The sequence below is a fragment of the Gorilla gorilla genome, chromosome 16 (assembly GCF_029281585.2).
Source record: "Gorilla gorilla gorilla isolate KB3781 chromosome 16, NHGRI_mGorGor1-v2.1_pri, whole genome shotgun sequence".
In the NCBI taxonomy this organism is placed as follows: domain Eukaryota; kingdom Metazoa; phylum Chordata; class Mammalia; order Primates; family Hominidae; genus Gorilla; species Gorilla gorilla.
This window is the reverse complement of record NC_073240.2, coordinates 46,472,130-46,498,720: the sequence shown is the minus strand read 5'-3', so window position 1 is coordinate 46,498,720 and position 26,591 is coordinate 46,472,130. Positions and strand designations below refer to the sequence as shown.

Here is a 26,591-nt window from a genome sequence, read left to right as displayed (position 1 = left end):
TGAGGGCTCATTTAATTTTTTTGTTTATGTAATATTCTTTCACATTTTGTAGTTGGTTCTTATTATTCTTTTTATTTATTTTTAACAAACTCCTTCCAGCAAATTCATCAATTTGCTAGTGGGTCCAGTTAAGGACACATTGATTGAAATGTTCACGACATGTCATTAGGGTAAAAACTTAAGCATTTGAAGACAATTCCAACCTTTTGAGAAAGTCAATAGCCCTTCATTTCCACAAGAAGTCCAATGGCCCCACGCCCTCCGAGAGGCTCAGCAGTCACTGATGGCAATGGGAATTAGGAAGATGACTTGTACTTATTACAACTCTTAGACAAATACAAGCTTAATTAACCTCAGGGAAGGAGCACTGCAAATGGATGCTGCTCATCTGCAGGATAATCTTGGGTGGAGGGTGGCTCTTGGGGACATGGGTCCCTTAGGTCAGGTCTGTTAATGAACATTGAAACTGAATGCATGTTTGCAGGATAATGGATGAAATGGTCAACAGCTATCATCTACTAAACTATTAATCTCCTGTCTGCATTTCCGCAGTCAACTAGAACTACTTTTGAGACAGTGTTTCACTCCGTTGCCAGACTGGAGGACAGTGGCTTGATCATAGCTCACTATAGCCTCGAACCCCTGGGCTCAAGCAATCCTCCTGCCTCAGCCAGGAGGCACGCACCACCACACCCAGCTAGTTTGTTGTTGTTGTTTTTTCTTTTATTAGAGACTCGGTCTTGCTCTGTTGCCCAGGCTGGTCTTGAACTCCTGGGCTCAAGCAACCCACCTGTCTCAGCCTCCCAAAGTGCTGGGATTACAGGTGCAAGCTACCATACCTGACCTAGAACTACGTTTTTGAACTGAGGTCTAAACCTTACTAGAGTCATCTCGGTGGAGTTAATGTGTTTGATTTTCACAAGTACACATAAATTCCACACCTCTTTTCTAAAAGAAAAGCTAAATACTTTCATATAATCATCATAAAGGTATGGAGTTTTACCTGAGCTAACATCCTACAAAAGGGTCTACTTTATGGATTTATTAGAAATTAATGGCCAGGTGCAGTGGCTCATGCCTGTAATCCCAACACTTTTGGGGGCCAAGGTGGGCAGATCGCTTGAGCTCAGGAGTTCGAGACCAGCCTGGGTAATGTAGTCAAACCCCTCTCTACCAAAAACACAAAAAATTATCTAGGCGTAGTAGCACACGCCTGTTGTCCCAGCTCCTCAGGAGATTGAGGTAGGAGGATGGCTTGCTTGAGGCTGGGAGGTGGGGGTTGCAGTGAGCCAAGATGGCACCACTGCACTCCAGCCTGGGTGACAGAGCAAGATCCTGCCTCCAAAAGAAAAAAAGAAATAAAAAGAAATTAACATTGGGCCAGGTGTGGTGGCTCACACCTGTAATCCCAACACTTTGGGAGGCCAAGGTGGGCAGATCACTTGAGCCCAGGAGTTTGAGACCAGCCTGAGCAACATAGCAAAACCCAGTCTTTAAAAAAATACAAAAATTACCCGGGCATGGTGGTGCATGCCTATAGACCCAGCTACTCAGGAGGCTGAGGTAGGAGGATTGCCTGAGCCTGGGAAGTAGAGGCTTCAGTGAGCCATGAGCCACGGTTGTACCACTGCACTCCAACCTGGGTAACAGAGTGAGACCCTGTCTACAAAAAAAAAGAAAGAAAGAAAAAAACAAACAAACAAACACTGGCACTTAGTTGTAGCTTGTTCATTATCTATCATTTATTTCTGTAACTGTATAGGATAAATAACTTGGTTCTCCTTTATTAACATACATAGTCCATTCAGCGTGGTGGTTTTCAAACTTTAATGTTTATTAGCAGCATTGGGGAGACTTGTGGAAAATACAGGTTCCCAGGCTACACCATGCCAAGATCCCAATCTAGTAGATCTGGGTAAAGCACGGGAATCTGTACTTTAACAAAATCTGCTAGTGATTCTGATATGTAAAATCTGTGGATCACATGCTTACAATCTCTGGCTTGAAGGAACAGGTTCATTTACAAAGAAAAATAGAATGTTATTATTTGGACAAGTCACTTCATCTCTTCAGTCTTTAGTTTGCTTATCCATAAAGAAATGCACTAGACTAGACAATCTCCAAAGTGTCTTCTAGCAATTCTCTGCCTCAGCCTCCCGAGTAGCTGGGATTACAGGCTCCGGCCACCATGCCCGGCTAATTTTTGTATTTTCAGTAGATACAGGTTTCACCATCTTGGCCAGGCAGGTCTCAAACTCCTGACTTCGTGATCCACCCGCCTCGGCCTCCCAAAATGCTGGGATTATAGACGTGAGTCACCACGTCCGGCCCAATTCTTCACACCAGTTGTTCTCAATCCTGGTTGAACATTAGTCATTAGGGGAATTTTTGAAACTCCCCATCCTCAGTCTGCACCCCAAACCAATTAATTAAAACCTCTTGTAAAGAGGCCAGGCATCAGCACATTTTAATATCTCCCTAATATGTAGCCAGGGTTAAGACCCACAGCTTTACATCCTTCTGGTGGATTTTTTGAAATTCAGATTTTAAGAGTGGAACTAAATATCTGACCTGAAATCCTATAATTCAAAGGGGACACAAATATCTTCTTTAATTACAAACCCCTTAGAAGAATAATAACCATTCATTTATCCACACCCCTACCTACGACCTCAGCTATCCAGAGGACAGCTCGGAACCGAAGTACTAACAAAGTTAAGTTCATGCACTCAAGTTCATACACTTTGCTCATAAAAGTATGCTTAGGGCTCTTACTCATAGCCCATTTTAGTGAAAGCCCAACTTGGGCTCACTCAAACGGACTCTCTCAAATGGGCTCTTTTGTAAAGTAAAAATGAGTTCACTCATATGAGCTCTCACTCATAGCCCATTTGAGTGAGACCATTTGAGGAGCAGCAATTTAAAAGAGCTAAAGCTGGAGGGACCTCCCAAAGTCACTAACAACTGCCTGACAGCCAGGAAAAAGGAAAACTACAAAAAGGACACACACAAAAACAAAGAGCAGTAATTTGAGACCCTTTTGTAAAGTGATAACTAGCTCCAAACATTCCAGTAGCCTCTGTGTGCATAACTACACAGGAGCTATTCAAAATGATGACCCTGAGCTGCTGCAGATAGATACTAGATGAGCCTGGGACAACCTGTGACACCAGAAAGTAAAGGAAGTGCTCAAACACATGATGGGGCATGTCACAGGGACACAAGAGCCAGCTGGAAGGGAAATCTACTGACCAAATCCAGAACAATTTGAGCACCAAAATAATTAAAAACAATAATGAATGATAACACCGTAAGAAAAAATATAGGAACTCATGAGTTCATACCAATAGTTAATTAACAAAGCAAAGACTCTCACTGAAAGAATGCCAAGAGCTTACCGGTAAATGTGCAGGATGTGTCACAGTTAGAAAATCACTATTTTGCAACCACCATAGTAAAGATTTGATTAGGCAAGGATCATCAATGAATGCTAACTCTAGTGGGGAGACTTGAATGAGTAGACTATTTGCATGGTTTTAAAGTGTCTTCCCACAGACTTCTTATTAGTAGCAAGGAAGAAAACAAATTGTAATTATTCCATGGAAAAACTGGACCACATCTTGACTGCTGATCAAAATTAACATCACCAATGAAGGGCAGAGGAACACTGTATGCTTGCAAATGTGATACCTTAGAAGGGCACAATGCTTATGCAATGTTCCAGTCTAACAAACAGAGCCTGAGGCCAGGTGCAATGGCTCATGCCTGTAATCCCAGCACCTCAGGAGGCCAAGCAGGTGGATGGCTTGAGGTCAGGAGTTCGAGACCAGCCTGGCCAACATGGTGAAACCTCGTCGCTACTAAAAATAAAAAATAAAAAAATTAGCCGGGCACGGTGGTGCACACCTGTAGTCCCAGTTACTCATGAAGCTGAGGCAAGAGAATCGCTTGAACCTGGGAAGCAGAGGCTGCAGTGAGCTGAGATTGCACCACTGCACTCCAGCCTGGGTAACACAGCAAGACTTCATCTCAAAAATAAATAAATAAATAAATACATATCAAAGCCTGGAACTAATCACAAGAAAACATTGACAAACTCAAAATGAGGAACATTCTACTGAAAGAAAAGTGGTGGGGGAGAGGGCTGTATTATTTCAAAATATCAATGTCATAGAAGACAAAGAAAAGCTATAGAAACGTCACAGATTAAAGGAGGCTAAATAGACCTCACAATTGAATGTAATACCTGACTGTAGCCTGAGTCCTGCACTGGAGAAAAAAATGCTATAAACACAGTTGGGCCAATCAACTAAATTGGCATACAAATAGTAAGTTAAAAAATTGTATCTGTGCTAAATTTCCTGAGTTGATAATGGTACTGTGGTTATGTAAGAGAACACTTCTACTTTAGAAAATTAACACTAAAGTATTTGGGGCTAAAGAGAGCTGATGCATGATATATGTAAATTTTCTTGGAAAAACTAGATATGGATGGATAGATAGACAAAGGCAGATAGACAGAAGAAAGAGAGAAAGAAAGAAAGGAAAGAAGGAAAGAAGGAAGGAAGAAATCAAATGATAAAGCTAAAGCAAACGGTAAAATTCTACAAGTGAATCTAGGTAAAAGTTACATACAATTTTCTTTGTACTATTTTCATTTTGTAACTTCTCTAAGTTTGAGATTATTTCTTTTCTTTTTTTTTTTTAGACGGAGTCTCACTCTGTCACCCAGGCTGGAGTGCAGTGATACAATCTCGGCTCACTGCAGCCTCCGCCTTCTGGGTTCCAGTGATTCTCCTGCCTCAGCCTCCCGGGTAGCTGGGATTACAGGGATGTGCCACCACGCCCAGCTAATTTTTGTATTTTTAGTAGAGCTGGGGCTTCACCATGTTGACCAGGCTGGTCTCGAACCCCTGACCACAGGTGATCCGCCTGCCTCGGCCTCCCAAAGTGCTAGAATTATAAGCAAGAGCCACAGTGCCCGGCCTGAGATTATTTCCAAATAAAAGTTTTTAAAATTATGACCCTGAATCATCAGTAACATTTCAAGTGATATTTAGTGCACTATTTTAAAAAGGAAAGATGTATGCAATAAATTTTAGAAAGAGCTGAGCTAAAAAGCTTAAAATTTGAAGTTTGAAGTTTAGAAGCCTAGTCTTTGGTTCACCTCAAAATTCCTTTTTATGGAACCCTTCATTTCTTGAAAAATTCTGAATGAATAAAATCTGACTCTGTAACATTTTCTCATCGCCAACAGCTTTTGCCAAAATGATGTAAACAAACATTGTTCCATGCACGCTTCTCCAGATGCTTTTACAACTTGTTCTTAACCTCATAACACCTCCAGAAAGTACTATTCCCACTTCACAGAAGAAGAAACTCAGACACCAAGGCCAACCCCATACAACAAAGGCCAAATCTTTCCAAGAAGTATGGTAGCTCTGCCAGATCCTTCAAGGGGAAATAGTTTTAAAGATAGCCTCTTTCACAGGTGAAAGACATCCCTGTTGTTCTTTTTTCTTTCTTTTTTTTTTTTTTTTTTTTGAAACGGAGTCTCGCTCTGTTGCCCAGGCTGGAGTGCAATAGCATGATCTCGGCTCACTGCAACCTCCTGGCTTCAAGCGATTCTCCTGCCTCATCCTCCCCAGTAGCTGGGACTACAGGCACCCGCCACCATGCCCAGCTAATTTTCTTATTTTTAGTAGACACAGGGTTTCACCATGTTGGCCAGCCTGGTCTCGAACTCCTGACCTCAAGTGATCCACCTGCCTTGGCCTTCCAAAGTGCTGGGATTACAGGCGTGAGCCACCATGCCCAGCCAATCCCTGTTTTGTTGAACTACCCACAGGGTTACTTCCTGCTCACAAGCAGGACTGTTTCTCACATGCCACCAATTGAGACAATCGCCAGATCTTGCATTCGAGGAAGCCCTCCCTTACCTCTACACAGTAACCAAAGTTGTGGAATATTTTTGGCTACTTCAAGTGACTCAATGCCAGGAAAAGTTGAGTCAAAGGAATAGGACAAAAATCCACTTGGCACCAGCTAACAACACCTTCTCATCTCCCACTGACACAGCCTCTTACATCTTTCTCTTCCCCACCCATTTTGGCCTACCTTCTTGCCCTAACACTTCCCTAAGATGCTCATTTCACCCAGTCTTCCCCAGCACACAATGATGACAGATAGGGGGGTGCGAGCCCCCAAGTATCTATGGCACGTTTCAGCAGACAACGCTTCAGGCTGACAGCTTAGCCTCACCACTCACTGAAATCACTTGGGTCTCTCCTGGTTTGTCCAGGTTCTCAAATACAGCCTCTTGTTTATCGGCTCGGACTTCAATGAGGTTTTTCTTGTAGTTAACAGTGAGGTTCCGCTCCTGGATGATCTCCTGCAGGGCATCTGCATACTTCTTAACCCCGAAAATGGCTCCAAGAGAAGTGTTGAAAATGATATTGGCCTTGGATCGCTTCCCTGTCTGAGAAAAATAAGAAAACCATTAACACCAAAGCATGACTGCAGCTGCCTTTTTTTTTTTTAATCCAGACAAGAATTAAAACCCTCAGCAGGGACCTTGCTAGCTTTTGCCACCATTATGTCCTGGCAGAGCAATGGGTAGACCAATCCACTGCCTCCTCCTTATGTTCTGCCCATGACATACAACTAAGTACACACTTGAGTTGGGGGCTGAGGTGGGCACTGTTCAGCTGAAGGCCAGAGGTGAAGGTTAGGTGCAGGTCAAGATAGAATAGAGTAGAACGGAATGTTTATTCATATATTCATGTATTAATTCACTCAATAAATATTTAACAAAGTTCTAGAGTTGGCCAGATACTGTCCTAGGTGCTGAGGGAACAGCAGTGAGCAAAACTGAGTTCCAGCCAGGCACAGTACCTCACACCTGTAATCCTAGCACTTTGGGAGGCCGAGGCAGGCAGATCACCTGACATCAGGAGTTCCAGACCAGCCTGGCCAACATGGTTTGAGACAAGCCTGTCTCTACCAAAAATATAAAAATTAGCTGGGCGTGGTGGCAGGCGCCTGTAATCCCAGCTACTCAGGAGGCTGAGGCAGGAGAATGGCTTGAACCCAGGAAGCGGAGTTTGCAGTGAGCTGAGATTGCACCATTGCACTCCAGCCTGGGTGACACAGCAAAATTCTGTCTCAAAAAAAAAAAAAAAAACTAAACTAAAAAACAGTAACAACAAAACCCTGAGTTCCTACCTTCTTGATATTGTTCAGAGAGGCCAATATCCTCCCAAATGCCTAAGATCAGAGAGGCCAATATTCTCCCAAATGCCTAAGATCTTATGGTACTCGAACCTTCCTCGTAGGCCATCCAAGACTTGGGAGAAAAGAGTTACACAAAGGAAGTTTCCAGGACGGAAGAAACAGCTGGTTTCTTCTTCTTTCCTTTGCTCGGCTCCTTTCGGGATTTGCTCACCTGGATCTCACCATTTGAAGAATTCAGGTGGGTAAGTGCCTCAAAAGGCTGTGCCAACCCTTTATGACCCAGAATGAACTTTCTTGGAGTCAGAAATGATTACTGGAACTGCCTTTAATTCCCTACCTCACAGGGTTGTTGCAGTTTACAGAGCTCAGGGGAAGATCTTGATCAGTCCCAGCCTCCATGAGCACATTCAACCACTCCCCAGCCCGTTCTTCCCCACCCTTCTTCCCATCTGTCCCCATACACGACTACGGGCTGCTAGAAATCCTGCCACTGTCTCAAGCCAAACCGCACTTTGGTAAACTAAATGTCACACCCCAGGCAAGAGCAGGGAGGGCAAGAACAACTTCCCTCACAAGCTTAAGCCAGGTGTACTTGAGCTGCAGACACCTGCTCTTACACAGAGAGCATTTGGAGAATGCTGAGAAAGTCTCCTCCTGCCCAAATATCTCTTTTCATGAAGGTTTAAAGTTCTATGAGAACTTTTTTTTGCTTTTTAATTTGGCATTTTCCCTATCATATTTTTTTTAATGTATACCCAAGGGACAGAAAATATTCATGACCTTAAACTTGAGTGGAAGCAGTGGATAGCATTATGGATAAAAATGAACAATCTGCAACTAATTGTCTAACTATATGGAAATATTTAAACAGTATCTAACATATCTCTCCAGTAGACTTTTTTTTTTTTTTTAAGATGGAGTTTCGCTCTTGTTGCCCAGGATGGAGTGCAATAGCACAATCTTGGCTCACCACAACCTCCGCCTCCCAGGTTCGAGCAATTCTCCTGTCTCAGCCTCCCGAGTAGCTGGAATTACAGGCATGCACCACCACGCCCAGCTAATTTTTTTTGTATTTTTAGTAGAGACGGGATTTCTCCATGTTGGTCAGGCTGGTCTTGAACTCCTAACCTCAGGTGATTCGCCCACCTCGGCCTCCCAAAGTGCTGGGATTACAGGCGAGAGCCACCACACCTGGCATCCAGTAGACTTTTACACACATATTAGAAAGTGTGTAACAAAGACTATTTAATATTATATAATACAGCTAAATTTTTCAGGTACACTATGACTGTAACCATATTTAAGTATACAGAAAAAAAGCTGGAAAGCCATGTCAAATTGAAAACTGCAGCTTTATTAAAGCAATTGGATCATGAGTGATTTTCTCCTCTTTTATATTTTATAAACTTCCAGTTAACTAATTTTGTACACGTGTAATAAAAATTCAGAGATAAAAAAGGGATTACAATAGAGATAAAATGGAATTCTTGCAATCAGTGAATTAGCACTGTCTGCCCTGCTCATCTCTGTCCCCAGAAAGGAAGCATACCTTCCTGAAGTAGGCTTCTGATAAGTACATGATCTTCTGAGGGGCTCCAGCACACTTCACTGGAGTATTTGGGAAGGTGAAGATGGCATTGCCCTCTTTGAAGTCCTGCAGAGCTTTCCATGTCTTCTCTACAGTCTTAACTGAATAATTCGACCCTATTTTGGGATGAGCGAAACCTTCAGGTAGGCCTTTAATCTGCAACAAAGTACACAAAAATTATTTTAAACAGAAGTGCAAATGTCTTTAGAGTCCTTGTTCTTCGCCATTTCTACAACCTTTCAAATATTTCAGTACTATCATTACCCTCCAATACCCACATGCCTAGAGCAGGCAGGTGGGTGAGGGTTCTAAGACCAGAGCTGTGGCACCTGTAGTCACCTGTCAGACTGCAGAATGGGCTCAGCTCAGAGGAACCCTCCAACTCCCTGGCCTTGAGAATACAATTTGAATACAACTTTTCCCACCATCGGAGTGAGGACAAGACACCAGCCAGCCTTCCTTTTAGGAGAACCAGTTGCCTCACTGGAAAGAACAACTGGCAGGACCAAGAGCCATTTATATCATCAAGAATAGCAAACTTAAATCACTCTTTATCAGGTTGCACCAGACCAAACTCTAGGTAAAGGCACTAAAGCCAGGTACCTAAAAACATGGACTTTAGGATCCCACATACCAGTTTGAGTCCTGGCTCTTCCACTTACTAGCATTGTGACCCTGCGTAAATTACCTAATACTTCTAAGCCAGTAGGTCTCCAAGTGTGGTGCTCAGACCAGCAGCACAAGCACCACCTGGGAACTTGCTAGAAATGCAGATTATCAGGCCCCGCCCTAGACCTACTGAATCAGAAACTCTGGGAGCAGGCCCAGCAATCTGTGTTTTAACAAGCCGTCCAGGTGATTCACATGCACACTCAGGTTTGAGAATCCTAACGTTCACCATCTGTGAAATGGGGATAAGGTATCTGCTTCACAGGGTTGTAGGCAGAAGCAAATGAGGCCATGCATGTACAGGACACATGCACATGGCAAATGTCCTGTAAATGTTAGCTGATTATTGCCAATAAGATCAACTGGACACCTATTATAAATGTTAGAAGGCTCATAGAGTGCAATGAAGATGTCACAGACTGAGTTAAAGAGACTTAAGCCTCAGTTCTCAGCAAGAGCAGGTTCAACTTCAATCATCAAGAAACAGTCATCAAGATGGGCTGGTCCTTCAGAGCCTCCCCAGCCCATTCTCTGGGCCACCTCCAAAGTCACTCCAGACACTTATCCCTGAGGTCTCAAGGAAACAGAGTCCTCTCATCTCCTCAGTGGCCTGAGTTCATTGCTTATCACACTCAATGTTAAAAGCAACTATTTGTTACTGTTCACCACTGTTACAGTTAGATAGTAGTAACATTGGCAGTCTCAATAATAATATCATTATTATTATAAAATCACCTTGCATTTAAATGTTTTCAAAGTCTCACATCAATGCTAACAACGGATATTCACTATGTACCTCTGAGGGAGGCAGGGGAATATTAACCCCTAGAATGGATGGAGCCCTGCCCAGAATCTTAAAGAACCAGACACCAAGGCCTCTGCCCACCTGCCTGGGGGTCTTCGCACAGGACCGCCATACCTTCTAGTTCCCAAAGCAAATCTCACTATCGAAGAGATAAACAAGCAGAAACAAGCAGTTGATGTCTTATCACCTTCATTAGTTTTCTCTAGTTTTAAGAAGCTGTCGTTGATGGAAAAGTTGCCGTAAAGTGGTAACCAAGCTCCTTTCAGGAAAACCTGCGTCAAAAAGGGTGGTTTTGACCCCTCATCTAGTCAGAGTTGCTTCCCTGGGAATTCTGAAGCAGAGAGAGCTACAGAGGAGGGGAGAGAGGGAAAGGGAGAGTCAGGGAAAGAGATGAGACGTGACTCCTCCTTTGGCTTCCAGCAACAGGCTGTGCACTGGGGACCTGTGGACTATCCTATCACACAGAGTAGACCGGCAGGCAGGACGGCCTGCTGCGGAGACCCTGTGAAGCTGGCCTGAGAAAGAGGCTAAGAGAGATGGACAAAGAGAGGCTGCCTGAGTCCAACAGAACCCAAAGTGGAGATCCAGCCCTGCCAGAGGCCCAGCTACATCCTTGCCCTAGTGTTCTAGAAACATCTCAGTATTTTCATCAATGATCTCCACTTTTTATTTACACCAACCTGAGTAGTTTCCTTGAAATTGCAATCAAAGAGTCCCAAGTAGCACAGTGACCATGGTTAAGTTATTACATTCCCTTAGCCTCAGTTTCCTCATCTATTAAGTGAAGATAAAAATGCCTCCCTCACAAGTAGTTGTAAAGAGTCAATTTTTGATTCCTGGCTGGGCGCAGTGGCTCACGCCTGTAATCCCAGCACTTTGAGAGGCTGAGGCAGGTGGATCACTTGAGGCCAGCAGTTTGAGACCAGCCTGACCAACACAGTGAAACCCCGTCTCTACTAAAAAAAATACAAAAATTAGCCGGGCATGGTGGTGGGCACCTGTAATCCCAGCCACTCTGGAGGATGAGGCAGGAGATTGCTTTAACCTGGGAAATGGAAATTGCAAGTGAGCTGAGATCACACCACTTCACTCCAGCCTGGGTGACAAGACTCCATCTCAAAATAAAAAAGAAACAATATTTGATTCCTAGCATGGTTCCTGGTATGTAATAGAGATTCCATAATAATGGCTACTTTTAAATATCTCTGTGACTTGGTTTGCTACAAGAGGCTGCTATGAACTCTGAGCACTGGCCTCTGCAGTGCTTCTCACATGACACTGGGGCTTTGGGAAGACAGTACCATGGAGATGCATTGCCTTTGCTAGGTCAACACTGTGGGGGCCTTTTTGGAAGGTATGGCCCTCTTGAAAGTAGTTGTAATAAACACCTTTCTCCATATCGTCTACTTCATAGCTTGTCTGTCATTCTAACAGACTCACGACCCATGGCACCATGACTCAAAACCATCTTACAACATTCACAACAACTTGTAGCTTCTCTGAACTTTCCCACAACACAACCCAAGACATTTTCACTACCCTTCCCCTGGACATGACATGGCGCAATTCAACACACTTCAAAGATTCTTACTGCGCCAACTCTGTTGAGGCCCTTGCCCAGGTCACATTCCTGAAGCTTGTTACCCGGTTAGCACAGATGTTTCCTGTACTCCAACTATTTATCTGTAGTCCCCAACAACCTTCTGGAAATGATAATATTTACCGATTTACTCTGCTATGTTTTAGAAAAATAAAGTTGAATCTCACAACTTTCAAATTGCATCTGGCTCCCTAGCTCACTGAAAAGGGGGATCTGAGGAACTTCTGGGTGGCATTTCCATTGCATCGGTTACTTCACACTAAAAACCCAGCATCGACACAACAAAACCCAGATGTCCCTCCAGCAACAGATGAGCTAACTGCTGGTGTTCCACCCCTTAAAGTCTGCTTTAAAATTTATAATCTAAACCCTACTTCCAAAGCGGAATGTAATCTTCAATACAGCCAACTCAGTCCCACATAGAAAGACATGTTTCTTACAAATGTGGAAAGAAAACTGCTGTTTTGCAAGAATTAATCATTAAGGCATGAGCATGCTGAACTCTAATTAAAGCTTAAAGCTAGAACATATGGTTATTATTGACAGAATCTTAGAGAAGACTTCCTTAAAAACTGTAAAAGGACTGCCAAGAAATAAAACCAGAAGAGATTTTCTTAGAACCCCTTTCTTGTCAAAATGAATATAATAAAGCAACTAAATGCAGCATTTGCTCTTGGCATAGATAAGCCAGCATAACACAGAAACAGTTTCACACAGTACCTTCTCATAGTCCAGCTGGATTCCGAGAGCAATAATAAGATATCGGTAGGAGATCTGCAACACAAAAAGACATTATTTTAGACCAGAACTCAAGAAGCAGCAACTCAAGGACTGACTCAGGCCCCAGATGTGGTTCCATGTGGTCTAAGGGAGGCAGGGAAATATTATTAGCCCATAGAACAGATGAGAAAATCGAAGCAGAACAAGGTTGGGAGTCCTGCCCAGGTTCCCATTTTTTAATCTGAATGTCTTGGGGCTGGGGGAGGTGGGCAGACTGGCAGGGAGGGATGCATGTCCACTCCCATCATGCCCTCTGCCGTCTATGCCTCACACCTCACTGCTTCACAAATATTTTGTAAGCTGCCTAGCCCCAGAAAGCTTGACACAGCTATGTGTTTACACAGTGAGAGGCCACAATTATCTGTACAGTGCTTGTATTAACACTTTTTCATATTGAGAGGTAAGAGAAGGGCTTCCTAATCTTAAAAGACAATCCACTGTCTAAAATCTATGGGGTAGGCCAGGCACAGTGGCTCACACCTGTCGTCCCAGCACCTTGGGAGGCCGAGGCAGGTGGATCACTTGAGCTCAGGAGTTGGAGACCAGCCTGGGCAACATGGCAAAACCCTGTCTCTGCAAAAAATACAAAAATTACCTAGGTGCGGTGGCATGCACCTGTAGTCCCCAGCGGGGCTGAAGTGGGAGAATCGCTTGAGCCTGGGAGGTGGAGGTTGCAGTGAGCAGAGATCACACCACTGCACTCCAGCCTTGGTGACAGAGTGAGACCCTGTCTCAAAAATAAATAAATAAATATGTATATATATAATATATATTAGTATATTGTATATTAAAAATAAAAAACTAAAATCTATTGGGTAATATGTGAGTCCCAAGCAAGTCTGACCTGTCATGTGGATTGGACCAATATCGTAATTGGGAGATTGCTGTTTTGAGCAATCTCAAGGTCATTGAAAGACTATGACATAGTGCACCTGATCTTATTTAATGACCTGTATGGGATGAAAAAAGTCCCTTCTTCAAATATGGGTATTGTATCCATAAGTAGCATGATGGAAATGTGGGTTTAGGACAAAGAGGAAGACAAGTTTAGGCCAAAAAGTGTAAACAAAGTGGCCGTAAAGTACAAGAACTTGCCTAGAAAACTGGAGTTGGAGAATGATTGCAGTGAGACTCAGGAGCCCAGAAAGAAGAAACAGGTGGTGATTACCATGATCCTGTACTAAATGGCGGAGCAGAGCAAGCAACCCGAGCGAGTCGCAGTTGGAGAGAGAGGACTCCAAGACCTGAGAGTGCTTGGTTCTGGCTGAGGAGCCAAGGGAAGTAACGTGCAGAAGAGGCCCTGCCCTGGCATCCGGGAGCTTCAGCCCCAAAGCCACCTCCGCAGCAGGCTTTCCCATTATGACACGATCACCCTCACCACTGGCCCCTCCCAGGAGCTCCCCAGCATAGTGTGCATGAGGCTTCCTAGCACTTGTTCTCCCCAGCACACTGACCACTCCTAGAAGATAAAAGTTATGTCTTATTCCTTACATTCCTAGAATCTAGCATAGTCACTAAATTAAAGTGAGGAACTCTGTAATGTTTGGTGGGTGAATGGATAGATGAATGATTTCAGTTGCTTGTGAAAAATACAAGTTCTCTAAGTGGGTAGATAATATAAGCATTTTCATCTGTATGTTTTGCCTATCCATAGAAAGATGATGTCTTGGCCAGGTGCAGTGGCTCATGCCTGTAATCCCAGCACTTTGGGAGGCTGAGGCGGGTGGATCACAAGGTCAGGAGTTCGAGACCAGCCTGGCCCACATAGTGAAACCCTGTCTCTACTAAAAATACAAAAAATTAGCTGGGCATGGTGGCAGGCGCCTGTAGTCCCAGCTACTTGGGAGGCTGAGGCAGAAGAATTGCTTGAATCCAGGAGGTGGAGGTTGCAGTGAGCCAAGATCGCACCATTGCACTCCAGCATGGGTGACAGTGAGAGGCTCTATCTCAAAAAAAAAAAAAAAAAAGAAAAAAAGAAAGAAAGAAATAAGGAAAGATGATGTATTGAAATTCCATCTTCTGTAGGAAAGGGCACCGGGCCCGTTAAATGGCCGGCCAAACCATGTTGAGCAATCCGGGCATATTAGGTAAGAGCTAGCATGGGGTCTGGTAGTGATGATCTATAGGTGAAACATATGACCACTGGAAACAAGAGGAGCTTTTGGTTTGTGCAGGCCACCACCAAGCATAATGCAAATAATATTGATTACGCTCTATTTTATTAGAGCATAATATTCATTATGTCTAAGGACTAAAAACATGCCAGCTTAAGATTATGGGGAAAAAATCATTAAGAGAGAATAAACCCTCCATAGCAAGAGAGCAAGAAGAAAACCTCAAGCCTTTTGAATGAGTTCAAGTTTTCAGGTCAGATGACCTAAACCCCCAGGAACAGCAAAAGCTTATAGACAAGACTTTTGAGCAGTTACGCACAACAGTGTAGACCTTGCCAGAAGGCTGAATATCTGCAAGTATTCTCATATTACACAGGGGTCAGAAGAGGTAAATTCTGACACGAACACCTTAGTAAATAGGCTATTAATCCTTTGCAAAAGTCTAGACTCAACTACTAAATAGACATTTCATGGTAATTTTTTAAAAGATTAGCTGGGCATGGTAGTGTGTGCCTGTAGTCCCAGCTACTCAGGAGGCTAAGGCAGATTGGCTCAGAACTCTTGAGCCCAAGAGTTCAAGGAGCAGTGAGCTGTGATCTCACCACTGCACTCCAGCCTGGGCAACAGAGCAAGGCTGAAGGGAGAGGAGGGGAGGGGAGGGGAGGGGAGGGGAGGGGAGGGGAGGGGAGGGGAGGGAGGAAGGAGACAAAGAGAGGAAGGGAGGAAGGAAGGAAGGGAGGGAGAGAGGAAGGAAGGAAGAAAGGAAGGAAGGAGGAAGGAAGGGAGGGAGGGAGGGAGGGAAGCAGGGAGGGGGAAGGAGAAGGAAGAAAGAGAGGGGAGGAGAGGGGAGAAAGGAGAGGAGAGGGGAGGGGATGGGAGAAAGGAGAGGAGAGGGGAGGGGATGGGAGAAAGGAGAGGAGAGGGGAGGGGATGGGAGAAAGGAGAGGAGAGGGGAGGGGAGAGGAGGAGAGAGGAGGGAAGGGGAGGGGAGGGAAGAGAAGGGGAGGGGAGAGGAGGGGAGGGGAGGGGAGGGGAGGGAGGAAGGAGACAAAGAGAGGAAGGGAGGAAGGAAGGAAGGGAGGGAGAGAGGAAGGAAGGAAGAAAGGAAGGAAGGAGGAAGGAAGGGAGGGAGGGAGGGAGGGAAGCAGGGAGGGGGAAGGAGAAGGAAGAAAGAGAGGGGAGGGGATGGGAGAAATGAGAGGAGAGGGGAGGGGATGGGAGAAAGGAGAGGAGAGGGGAGGGGATGGGAGAAAGGAGAGGAGAGGGGAGGGGAGAGGAGAGAGGAGGGGAGGGGAGGGGAGAGGAGAGGAGAGGAGGGGAGGGGAGAGAAGGGGAGGGGAGGGAAGAGAAGGGGAGGGGAGAGGAGAGGAGGGGAGGGGAGGGGAGGGGAGAGGAAAACGAGCACCAACATAGGTTCACAGATGATAAGCCTGCTGCTTTCAATCAGCAATCAAGAACTGCTGGCATATAGTAGATACTCAATAAATATATCCTTTTCCTTTTTATGTATCCTTTTAAAAATAACAGCAACATTTATTGAGCATTTACTCTGTGCAAGGTGCTGTTCTAAGTGCTTCATATGGTTTCATTCATTTAACACTCACAACAACTTCATAAGGTATCTAGGTACTATTATTATTATTATTTTACAAATGAAGAAACAGACACAATTTGCTCACAAATATTTACTGAGCACCTTCTATGTGCCAGATATTGTGCTAGGTCCTGGGCATAAAACAATGGACAAGAAAGATACACTTCCTGCCCTTCAGGAACTCCATCTAGTGAGTGAGACAGGCATTACCAGATAATGACACAAATAATTACTAAATCACAGAATGCTGTGATAGCACATCAAGGGATAACCTGACCTAGTCTGGGAAGTCAAGGAAGGCTTGCCTGAAGGAGTCATATGGAAGCTAAAGATGAGTAGCAGTCAGCTAGGGATAGAGGTGGAAGCAGCATGTGCAAGTGTCCTGGGGTAAGAAAAAGGCTGAGGCATTTGAGGAAATAGGAGGCCAGTATGGCAGGAGCAGGAACAAGGGGAGAATAGAACCAGGTTAAGCCTGGAGAAGGAGCAAGGACCAGTCTACACAGGGCCTTGAGATGTGTTTCAGACAAACATACCCCTGGATCAGGGAAGAATCAGAGACACACTGAGTCTGGGTTTCAACAGTGCCTTCAGCTCAGTCTTTCACCAATAAGGTGGGAAAGTGTAAACTAAGAATGGAATGGGCTGGGCACGGTGGCTCACGCCTGTAATCCCAACACTTTGGGAGGCCGAGGTGGGCAGATCATCTGAGGTCAGGAGTTCGAGACCAGCCTGGCCAACATGGCAAAACCCCGTCTCTACTAAAAACACAAAAATCAGCTGGGCGTGGTGGCACATGCCTGTAATCCCAGCTACTCGGGAGGCTGAGGCAGGAGAATCACTTGAACCTGGGAGGCAGAGGTTGCAGTGAGCCAAGATCACACCACTGCACTCCAGCCTAGACAACAGAGTGAGACTCTGTCTCCAAAAAAAAAAAAAAAAAAAGACAGAATGGAATGATTTGGTCACTTGAATAATATTTGCTAAAGAATGTTGACTAATTTTGTGCAATCTAAAAAAGCTCTCTAGTGACATGTTACAGAATTAAAACCTTGAACTTATATGAAACCACCTGTGAATAACAGATAGGAAAAATTGCTAATGGAGTGACAGAGTCATAAATCCAAAAGACCCAGATGTGTTGGGAGGATGAATTCAAACCAGCAGGATGATTTCTCACATGAGATGTCACGTGTATTTCTGATATCTGGCTATGAAGTCATTTTGCTTCATAAAATCTTGGAAGAAAGTCCCACTACATTGCACCAACTTCTCTGCCCTAAAACAAGACACTACAGCTTTCCTAAGTGTCTAGCCTTAGGAGTAACAGGTAGGACTCAGCAGTGAGAACACCTAGTAGTGCCTGTCATTCCCAAGAGATGAGTAAAGTATATGGTCCTTGAGATGAGCATGAACCCAACCACAGAAGGCTCTAAAGCTCTTCCTGCAGCTTGAAGGGGTCCAAACAATGAGGCAGGCCCTGCTGTACCAAAGAGATGCTGTGTGTGATATGAGAGAGGTCTCCTGGCCCTGTGTTCAGGAGACTGGCAAGGTAAAAGAGCCACCAAGCTCAACCTTGTGATTGAGAACAATCTTGAGTGTAATTCAGTCCGGTCTCCTGCAGACATTGAGAAAAATAAGAAAGTTCTGAACTATTAACAGGGCAAAAGCCATATATAAAAATTTTAATTAAAATAAATATATATGCATATAGGTATTTGCTTATATATATTCATTTCTGCCTTTAGGTAAAATCAATAACAACTATACTTTTTCAGGATGGGGGAAGCCTGACTTGATCGTGGGTCATGTGAAAAGGGCCCAGCAATTTGCACCAACCTCAAGCCCAGCATGAATCAGCACCGTGGTAACTGTCACGAAAAAGGCAAATGCTAACTTATGCAGCATGAGATCATGGGAGAGAATGGCTTCACGCTATTCTGGGCTGTTCTGTAAAGTTGCCTTCTTTCCAGGCACCTCTTTCATGGGGCACTAACAAGCCAGATGGTGTTTAAAGCAGAATAAAGAGGGGGCTGGGAGGACTGGAAACCACGAAATGTGAGGAAGAATTGAGGGACATGAGGATGGGGGGGACACATCTACCTAGAGAAAATTTACATAAAACATAAGAGCCATCTTCAAATAGCTGAAGGGTTTCTCCACAGAAAAGAGAGAAGACATTCTTCTCTCATACACAACAGGACAAAACAAGGAATAAAAGTATTAAGAAAGGTATTAAGTGTATTAAAAACAATAACATCCTGGGTGTCCAAGAAAGAATACAAAAAAAGTTACAGGAAGGTGGATTCTGGCTCAGTGAAGACAGAACTTTCATATAACCCACGTGTCTAAAAAAATGAAGAGTTAACTTATCAGAGAACTCCTTGGCCATGGACTATGTAAATATCAACCTATTTTAAATTCAATCCCCCACCTCCATGTGCCCCAACATCAATTAGCTCCAAATCAGCTCTATTTTTTTTTCATGAATAACCATCATATTCTGACATACTATATAGTTTACTTATCATGTCTATGTTGATTGTATGTTCTCCCTGACTAGAATATAATATCCAGTTCAATAAGAATTTGTGTCTGTTTTTGTTCACTCACATATCCTTAATGCCTAAAACTGCACCTGGCTTATACTAGATGCTTAATAAATATTTGTAGAATGAATGAATGGAGGCCAGAAAGCCAAGGATCATAAATGCTATACAGCAGATACTCTTTTTTTCTTTTTGTGTTTTTTTTATTTTTTTATTTTTTGGAGACAGCTCTGTCACCCAAGACGGAGTGCAGTGGCGCAATCACAGCTCACCACAGCCTTGAACTCCTGGGCTCAAGTGATCCTCCCACCTTAGCCTCCCAAGTAGCTGGAACCACAGCACACACCACCACACCTAGCTAATGTCTTAATTTTTTTTGTAGAGACAGGGTCTTACTATGTTGCCCAGGCTGGCCTTGACCTCATGGGCTCAAGTGATCTTCCTACCTCAGCCTCCCAAGGTGTTGGGATTACAGGTGTGAACCACCATGCTCAGCCAAAGCAGGTACTCTTGATCAGGGTCCAGGGAAAAGCTACAGAAAATCTCTGAACTCCCTAAAAGCAAATGCAAAATCTGATACATAGGTGCATTTTTCTAGAGAGGGCTTTCATCTGGTACCCAGAAAGATCCATGACCCCAAAAAAGCTTAACAATGCCTCAGCAGGCCGGGCACAATGGCTCACCCCTATAATCCCAACACTTTGGGAGGCTGAGGCAGGTGGATCACTTGAGGTCAAGAGTTCGAGCCAGCCTGGCCAACATGGTAAAACCCCGTCACTACCAAAAAATACAAAAATTATCCAGGCATGGTGATGCGCACCTGTAGTCCCAGCTACTGGGGAGGCTGAGGTGGGAGAATCGCTTGAACCCAGGAGGTGGAGATTGCAGTGAGCCAAGATTGTGCCACTGCACTCCAGCCTGGGCGACAAAGTGAGACTCTGTCTCAAAAAAAATAATGCCTCAGCAGATGAATCTCTGTCGGAGGAAGGGTTGGACTTGAAAACGTTTTAGGATCCTCACCCAACTCTGATTCTACAATTCCGTGAAAATGCCAGAGTCCCCAGTTGAAGGGGGAAGGGGCAGAGGATTAAGACCAATAACACCCTGGGAGCCCAAAAACCACAGGAGCCTGGAACAGGTCAGAGCACGGTGGCTGCACTGCCTGCCCCTGCCCTGGGCTCAGCAGCAGGTGGGGGAAAAGAAAGCTGCAGATGGCTTCTGAGCAGGCCTTCCACCATCCTGCTCTTATCACCTCAGTCACACATGGGACGGCCACTGCTGAAAAGCTTTGACCCCTGAGTGGTGAGGGTGGGAGACTTCTAAAAGGTGCTAAGCAGTTGTGAGCCTCAAGCTCCAGCAACAATTCTCCTTAGCGCTGGCATGAACCTCAGAGTCACAGGATTCCCCTACAGTTCTGGCAGAGCACCCCCCAGGGTGGCTGGATGGATATTTTCCAGCATCCTATTGTTCTGGGAGGCTAGGCGACCGGTAGAAAATCTGATTGCTTCAGAAAAAGAGAAGGAGGAAGGTGCTTGCTATTTTAACATGTAGCAACGTATAAACAAATGGTTTGATAAACATTCAGGTGCAAGATAGTCTACTAAGCAATAGGGTGCACAGTGGGTGTTCAACAAATACTTATCTTAGTTGTTTATTAACTCAATATCACTCTGTCCTTCCATCTATCCTCCACTTACCACATACCCTGCCATCTTGTGCAGTATTCAACACACATACGTTCATACACACACGTGCATGTATACCGCTCTTTCAACACAAGGCTATCCAGTTTAAGATGGCTGCATATTAATACAAGCTGTCAGATTAACAAAAAATCCAAAGGCCCCAGTGGTTACCTTCTCGTCGTCGTCTGTGTGAATGCAGTTCTTGTCTGGGTTCAACTCAGTCACTCTAGCTTTGATCCATTCTACACCAGATGGAATCACACTTGCCGTGGGACGACCAGATGAGGACAATTGTTTGGCACCAGCACCCACCAGTGTCCAGATTGGCTGGTAGAAATGTCTCTGAGAAACAAAGTATTTGAAGATTTATTGCAATTTGACACTGATCAAAAGGGGTCATAGCTAACAGTATGGGCTAGATTCTTTCAATCACTCCCTCCTGACCTTTAGAGCATTGTATGGAAAAGTCTCCACAAAGTTAGCTCCGTCTATTAGGCGTCTCCTATTATGGTAAGCTCTGAAGGACAGTCACTCCACACAAGAATTCTTCCAAGATCATCAGAAAAGCTATAAACTATCTTTAGTGACCACTGCATTATGTATTGCTGAAAGTTGATTTGGTGTTTAATATGTACATGTTATATGCATGTGCATATCTACACACATATTATGGACACTTCATGTGAACAAATATTTTAAAAATTAAGCCCAGCAGCCTAGATATGGTTCCTCAGGAGCATGTGGAGACAGTGGTAAGTCTGGAAAGTTTACAGCCCCTTCCAGGGGTCCTCTAAACTTCATTAACTTCCAACTGTGTTTCCCAAGCCCAGTGAGGGCTGTGTTTCCTCAACAGCCCTTCTTCTACTTTCTCAGAGACTCAGAGATTTTACACCAAAGACAATAAGTACCAGATCCTACTCCACAATGCAATGCATACCCAAACTTTCACTATCTTCTGGAGTTTTCTTGCTTCAGATGGTCCTTTTTTTTTTTTTTTTTTTTTAGACAGAGTCTCGCCCAATCACCCCAATCACCCAGGCTGGAGTGCAGTGGCACGATCTCGGCTCACTGCAACCTCCACCTCCCAGGTTCAGGTGATTCTTCTGCCCCAGCCTCCTGAGTAGCTGGGACTACAGGCATGTGCCACCATGCCTGGCTAATTTTTGCATTTTTAGTAGAGATGGCATTTCACCATGTTGCCTAGGTTGGTCTTGAACTCCTGACCTCAGGTGATTTGCCTTCCTCAGCCTCTCAAAGTGCTGGGATTACAGCCCTGAGCCACTGTGCCCGGCAACAGTCCATTCTTGATCTAAGTTAGTTGTGAAAGTTCTGGACGTAGGGGCAAAGGGCAGATTTGTTTAATGGCCTCTAAGAATTCCAGTCCACTTAGAGTAGACTGGGGACCAAGAGCTCTCAATATTGCCAAAATGCCTCAAAGTAGCTGGCCAGCACTGCCAAAACCCACAGAGAGGTGAAGAGGACACCAGGAATGACTTTGCAATCTCCCTACAACCAATAATGTGATCCAAGAGGGAGGAAGACAGAGGTCTCCATTTATGAGAGCTCATCAATGGCCAGTCTATCTTGAACAGTAAGAGGAGCAAAAATACAAGCTCAGATTTTATTTTTAGGCTATGAACATCAGCTCCAGCTATCACTAAACCAGACTCAGCAGGGAAAGTACCAAGCCTGGGGCTCTGGCAGCTCCTTCCAGAAATTCCTGTCCTGTACTTCCTCACGGGGCAGGACAAACTTGATTCTGGCCGCCTGAATTGTGCCCAGGTCCCAGAAGAGCCAGTCTCCTTACAAAGAGAAGCCCGACTGGGAGACCCGTCCATGCATTAGCTAAAATACAACATATACTAGAAACAGTAGCCACCTGACACAGCTCTCAGACCACTGTCATTTAAAGTGAGGTTCCTGAATTGAACAGACGTCACTTTAAAAACGAAAATGATAGAGACTGCCCCCTAGTTTCCTCTCAAATCATGGCCCTGGTTAACATCATTCCCTACTGTGGACAAATCTTGAAAAGGAGTATGTCTTCCTTGTCCTGTCCTCCCCCTGAAACAGGCACCTGATCCATTTTGCTTTTTCCTCCCAAGGATACAGCTCCCAACCAGTACATGCCTAGTTCCACAGGAAACATTAGGCAAACCACCAAAAATCTTGAATATTTTTCTGAAGCTTTTGGACAATCTTAACATGTTTTTTGTGAGACAGCGCCTTACTCAGTCTTCCCTCCTAGCGTCAGCTACCTTTTCTCCCTTATAATCTGCCCTTGCATTTAAATTTCTAAGCCCACTGACAGCTTTCCAGAGGCCTTCCTGCTCCCCAACTCCTCATCATCCCTTCTCCAGACAGGAACAGATAGGCAAGTGCAGTGGCCATTGATTTTCCTCTGGGCAGGAGGTTGGCACTGGGAGAGCGTAATGGGTTGAATTGTATCTCTCTCAAAGAAGGATGTTGACGTTCTAACCCCAGTATCTGGGAATGTAACCTTATTTGGAAATAGGGTCTTTGCAAATGTAATCAAATTAAGATGAGGTCATTCTTGAATAGAGTGTGCCATAAATCCAGTGAATGGTGGCTTTACAAAAGGGTCATGTGAAGACACAGGAACACAGAGACACACAGAGAACATTCTGTGAAGATGGAGGCAGAGAAGGGAATGGCACAGCTGCAAGCCAGGGAGTGGCAAGGATTTCAGGGTAACCACCAGAAGCTGGGAGAGAGGCATGAGACAAAGCCGCCTGCCCATCCCTCTCACCCAGGCTGCAGAGGGAGCATGGCCTTGCCCATAGCTTGGTTTCGGGCTTCTAGCCTCCAGAACTGTGAGGGAATAAATGTCTGTTGTTTTAAGCCACACAATTTGTAGTAATTTGTTATGGCAGCCCTAAGAAACTAGTACAGAGGAGAACACTAAAAGCCAAGAGATCTGTCCTCCCTCTCTCTTTCCCTCCACTTCCTCCCAGTCCTTCTGGATAGGCTGCTTTCTGTGCCCAGGAGAAGCCCTAACCTGGACATATGAACACCCATTGCTTGATAGTCATACCCAACCCCAGAACACACACACACACTCACACACACACACACGTACACACACATCCAGGCCCTCAAAAGGGGAGGCTTACCTCACTGGGCTCAACAATGGCCACATTCTCTGCACCCACTTTCCTCTTCATGCGGGCAGCCATGGTGATTCCGCCACTGCCCCCACCCAGCACCAGCACCTCATAATGGTTCCTGGCCGCATGGCTGGCCCCGGTGTGCAGCTGAAGGGGGCCGACCTGCTGAGTGCCCAGCCTGAGCAGGCAGGCAAAGAGCTGGGCTCGGGGCCCTGATACCACAGCCACCAGTGGCACCATCTTCAGGCAGGATCAGGCTGGAAGGGAAGAGACAGGGCTGTGAGTGCCAAGGTAGAAACCATCATGGGACTGAAGCGTTTTCTTTCCAGGAGGAAGGGAGGCCGGCATCTGGCCCGCTCCAGCTGGTCCCCATCATCTCTCAAGACCACTTTCCCCACTGGCTATGGTCCCAAGGTCTCCTGGGAGCACGCAATTGGTAGCTATCAATTGACTACACTTACCATTTCTCCCCTTCCTCCTACGTTCAGGCTATGGAGGACTTTGTTTGAACCAGGTTCCCCAACTCTTTAAGTCCTTCCTAATAACCTGTCTGTACCCATCCTTGTCCATCCGTAAGATCTAGGGCACCATCTGGTTGTATCCAGCTGTTGGCCCATTCTCCACAGAGGCACACTCCCCAGTGCTTTCTGTGGATTTTCAGTCCATTAAAACTGATATACGAGTTCACAATTAGAGACCTACAACATCCCTTGCAGTAAAAGGCACCTGAGACCTTGTTGAAACAGAAACGGTCTAGCAAGAAACCCACCTTCTACAACTCAGAGTACCCACCAGGGCAATCAAGGCCTCAGCCCCCATCCAGAGGCCTCCTGGCTCTGCTTGCCCAGGGAAATATAATGTAATCAAATCACTGGCTACAGACACACAAGTGAAGGCCCTCCACACCTCTAGCAATTTCAACCACATGATTTTAGAAAGCCATAAAAGGAGCCCTGCCTGGTATCATAAAGTTATATTTTATGGAAGGAATCTGCACATGCTGCTGACTAGTCTTTTATCACATCCAATTCAGTAAACAATTTCTCCTTAATAGTTCCTCCGAGAGACTCACTTTACCTTTAAGAAAACCTGTTTCTACTCTGAGCAGTTAGTGCTTTGGCAGAGAGGAAATTAAGGCTTCTCAAAGACTGACCTTTGCTTTACCCCACGCACAAAGCTGGCCTGACATCCAGGACTCCATCCACTTGTAAACCTTGAGTGGCCCCGGCTCATGATATCTCCCTCCCTGGGTATGACAGTGCCCCAAATCCTACCGTCAAGTCCAGTTCTTAGGGTTCAACACTGCTCCAAGAACTCTTTATTAAAATGCAAGTGTCCAGCTGGGGACTAACACTTCTAGCTGCTAAGGTTACTAACTTCTTAATGAAATGACTTAATTATATCATTTCCCCCCTCCCGACTGCAGAAGAGGAAGCCTGCACAAGGGGATTAGAGAAAGTTAGCAGGGCAGAGGAGCTATAAAAAGAAAGAAAGGCCTTGGAGAGGGGGAAAAATAATAGGGAATGGGAAAGAGGAGCTGAGGGGCTTTTAAGATTAACTTAATTCCAGAGTTTTGGTGCCCCAACAACTTCTTCAATATTTCAGATCTAAGAAGCAACCTAGAGCTGTAGGAAGGCAATTTGGAGGCCCACGGTAAGTAGGACAGGCTCATACAGTGTTTCCAGGAGTCTAGAGTCAATAAAACCCTTCTGGAAACTTACCCTTTGACCCTGCATTTCCATTTCTAGGAATCTAATCTAAGGAAATAACCTCTAATACTGAAGAAGAAAAACCACTACAAAGATGTTTTTCACAAATGTATTCATAATCTGGTCACCCCTCTGCTAATTGGTTTGTGCATTAGGGCTAATTATGTCCTGGGGACAGAAAAAAAAAAAAATGCAGGTTCCACACGGGCCAGGGAAGGCTCAGGTCACCACTTTAATATGGGGGCAGAGAGCAATGCAAATATCAAAACACTGGGGAAAGGTTAACTAAAATATGGAACACAAGATGATTTCTGTCGTCTTTTAAAATTATGTTCATAAACAATATATAGACCAGGCGTGGTGGTTCACACCGGTAATCCCAGCACTTTGGGAGGCCAAGGCAGGTGGATCACCTGAGGTCAGCAGTTCAAGACCACCCTGGCCAACATGGTGAAACCCTGTCTCTACTAAAAATACAAAAATTTTTAGCCAGGCGTGGTGGTGTGTGCCTGTAATCCCAGCTACTAAGGAGGCTAAGCCATGAGAATTGCTTGAACCCAGGAGGCAGAGGTTGCAGTGAGCTGAGATCATGCCACTGCACTCCAACCTGGGTGACAGAGTGAAACTCTGAAAAAAAATAAAATAAAATAAATAAAAAATGTTTACATCATGATCAGGATACAAATTAGAAATGCAATATTCTCTCAACTATGTAAGAGAAAATATATTAGAAAAAACAAAGCCAAAATTTTAACACTGGCAAGTGGTTTTCTCTGGGTTTTAGAATAATGAGTGATTTTGATTTCTTCTGCTTTTATGTATTTTGTAAAAGTCTCTACTATACACATACATTAATATTGGCTGGGCATGGTGGCTCACACCTGTAATCCCAGCACTTTAGGAGGCTGAGAGAGGGGGATCACCTGAGCCCAAGAGTTTGAGACTAGCATGGAAAACATGAGGAAACCCCAACTCTATTTAAAAAAAAAAAAAAAAAATTAGCCAGGCACGGTGGTGCACCCAGCTACTACCGAGGCTGAAGTGGAAGGATCACTCAAGCCTGGGAGGTCAAGGCCAGTGATCTGTGATTTCACCACTGTACTCCAGCCTGGGAAGAGAGGGAGACCCTGTCTCAAAATA

The 26,591-nt window shown here is 44.7% G+C and overlaps 1 protein-coding gene across 36 annotated transcripts in view; it reads right to left on the bottom strand.

The window, feature by feature from the left end:
• SQOR (sulfide quinone oxidoreductase) overlaps window positions 1-26,591 on the bottom strand; it is a 61,383-nt gene that overhangs the window by 9,530 nt on the left and 25,262 nt on the right. For all 36 annotated transcript variants that reach the window (XM_055363617.2, XM_063698535.1, XM_055363631.2 and 33 more), the window contains 5 exons: window positions 23,749-23,999; window positions 20,786-20,956; window positions 12,616-12,669; window positions 8,783-8,977; window positions 6,269-6,478 (listed from right to left, as the gene is read on the bottom strand). In XM_055363617.2, coding sequence (XP_055219592.1) covers window positions 6,269-6,478; window positions 8,783-8,977; window positions 12,616-12,669; window positions 20,786-20,956; window positions 23,749-23,982 — 864 coding nt within the window. In that variant the 5' untranslated portion in view covers window positions 23,983-23,999. The remainder of the gene's footprint in view (window positions 1-6,268; window positions 6,479-8,782; window positions 8,978-12,615; window positions 12,670-20,785; window positions 20,957-23,748; window positions 24,000-26,591) is intronic.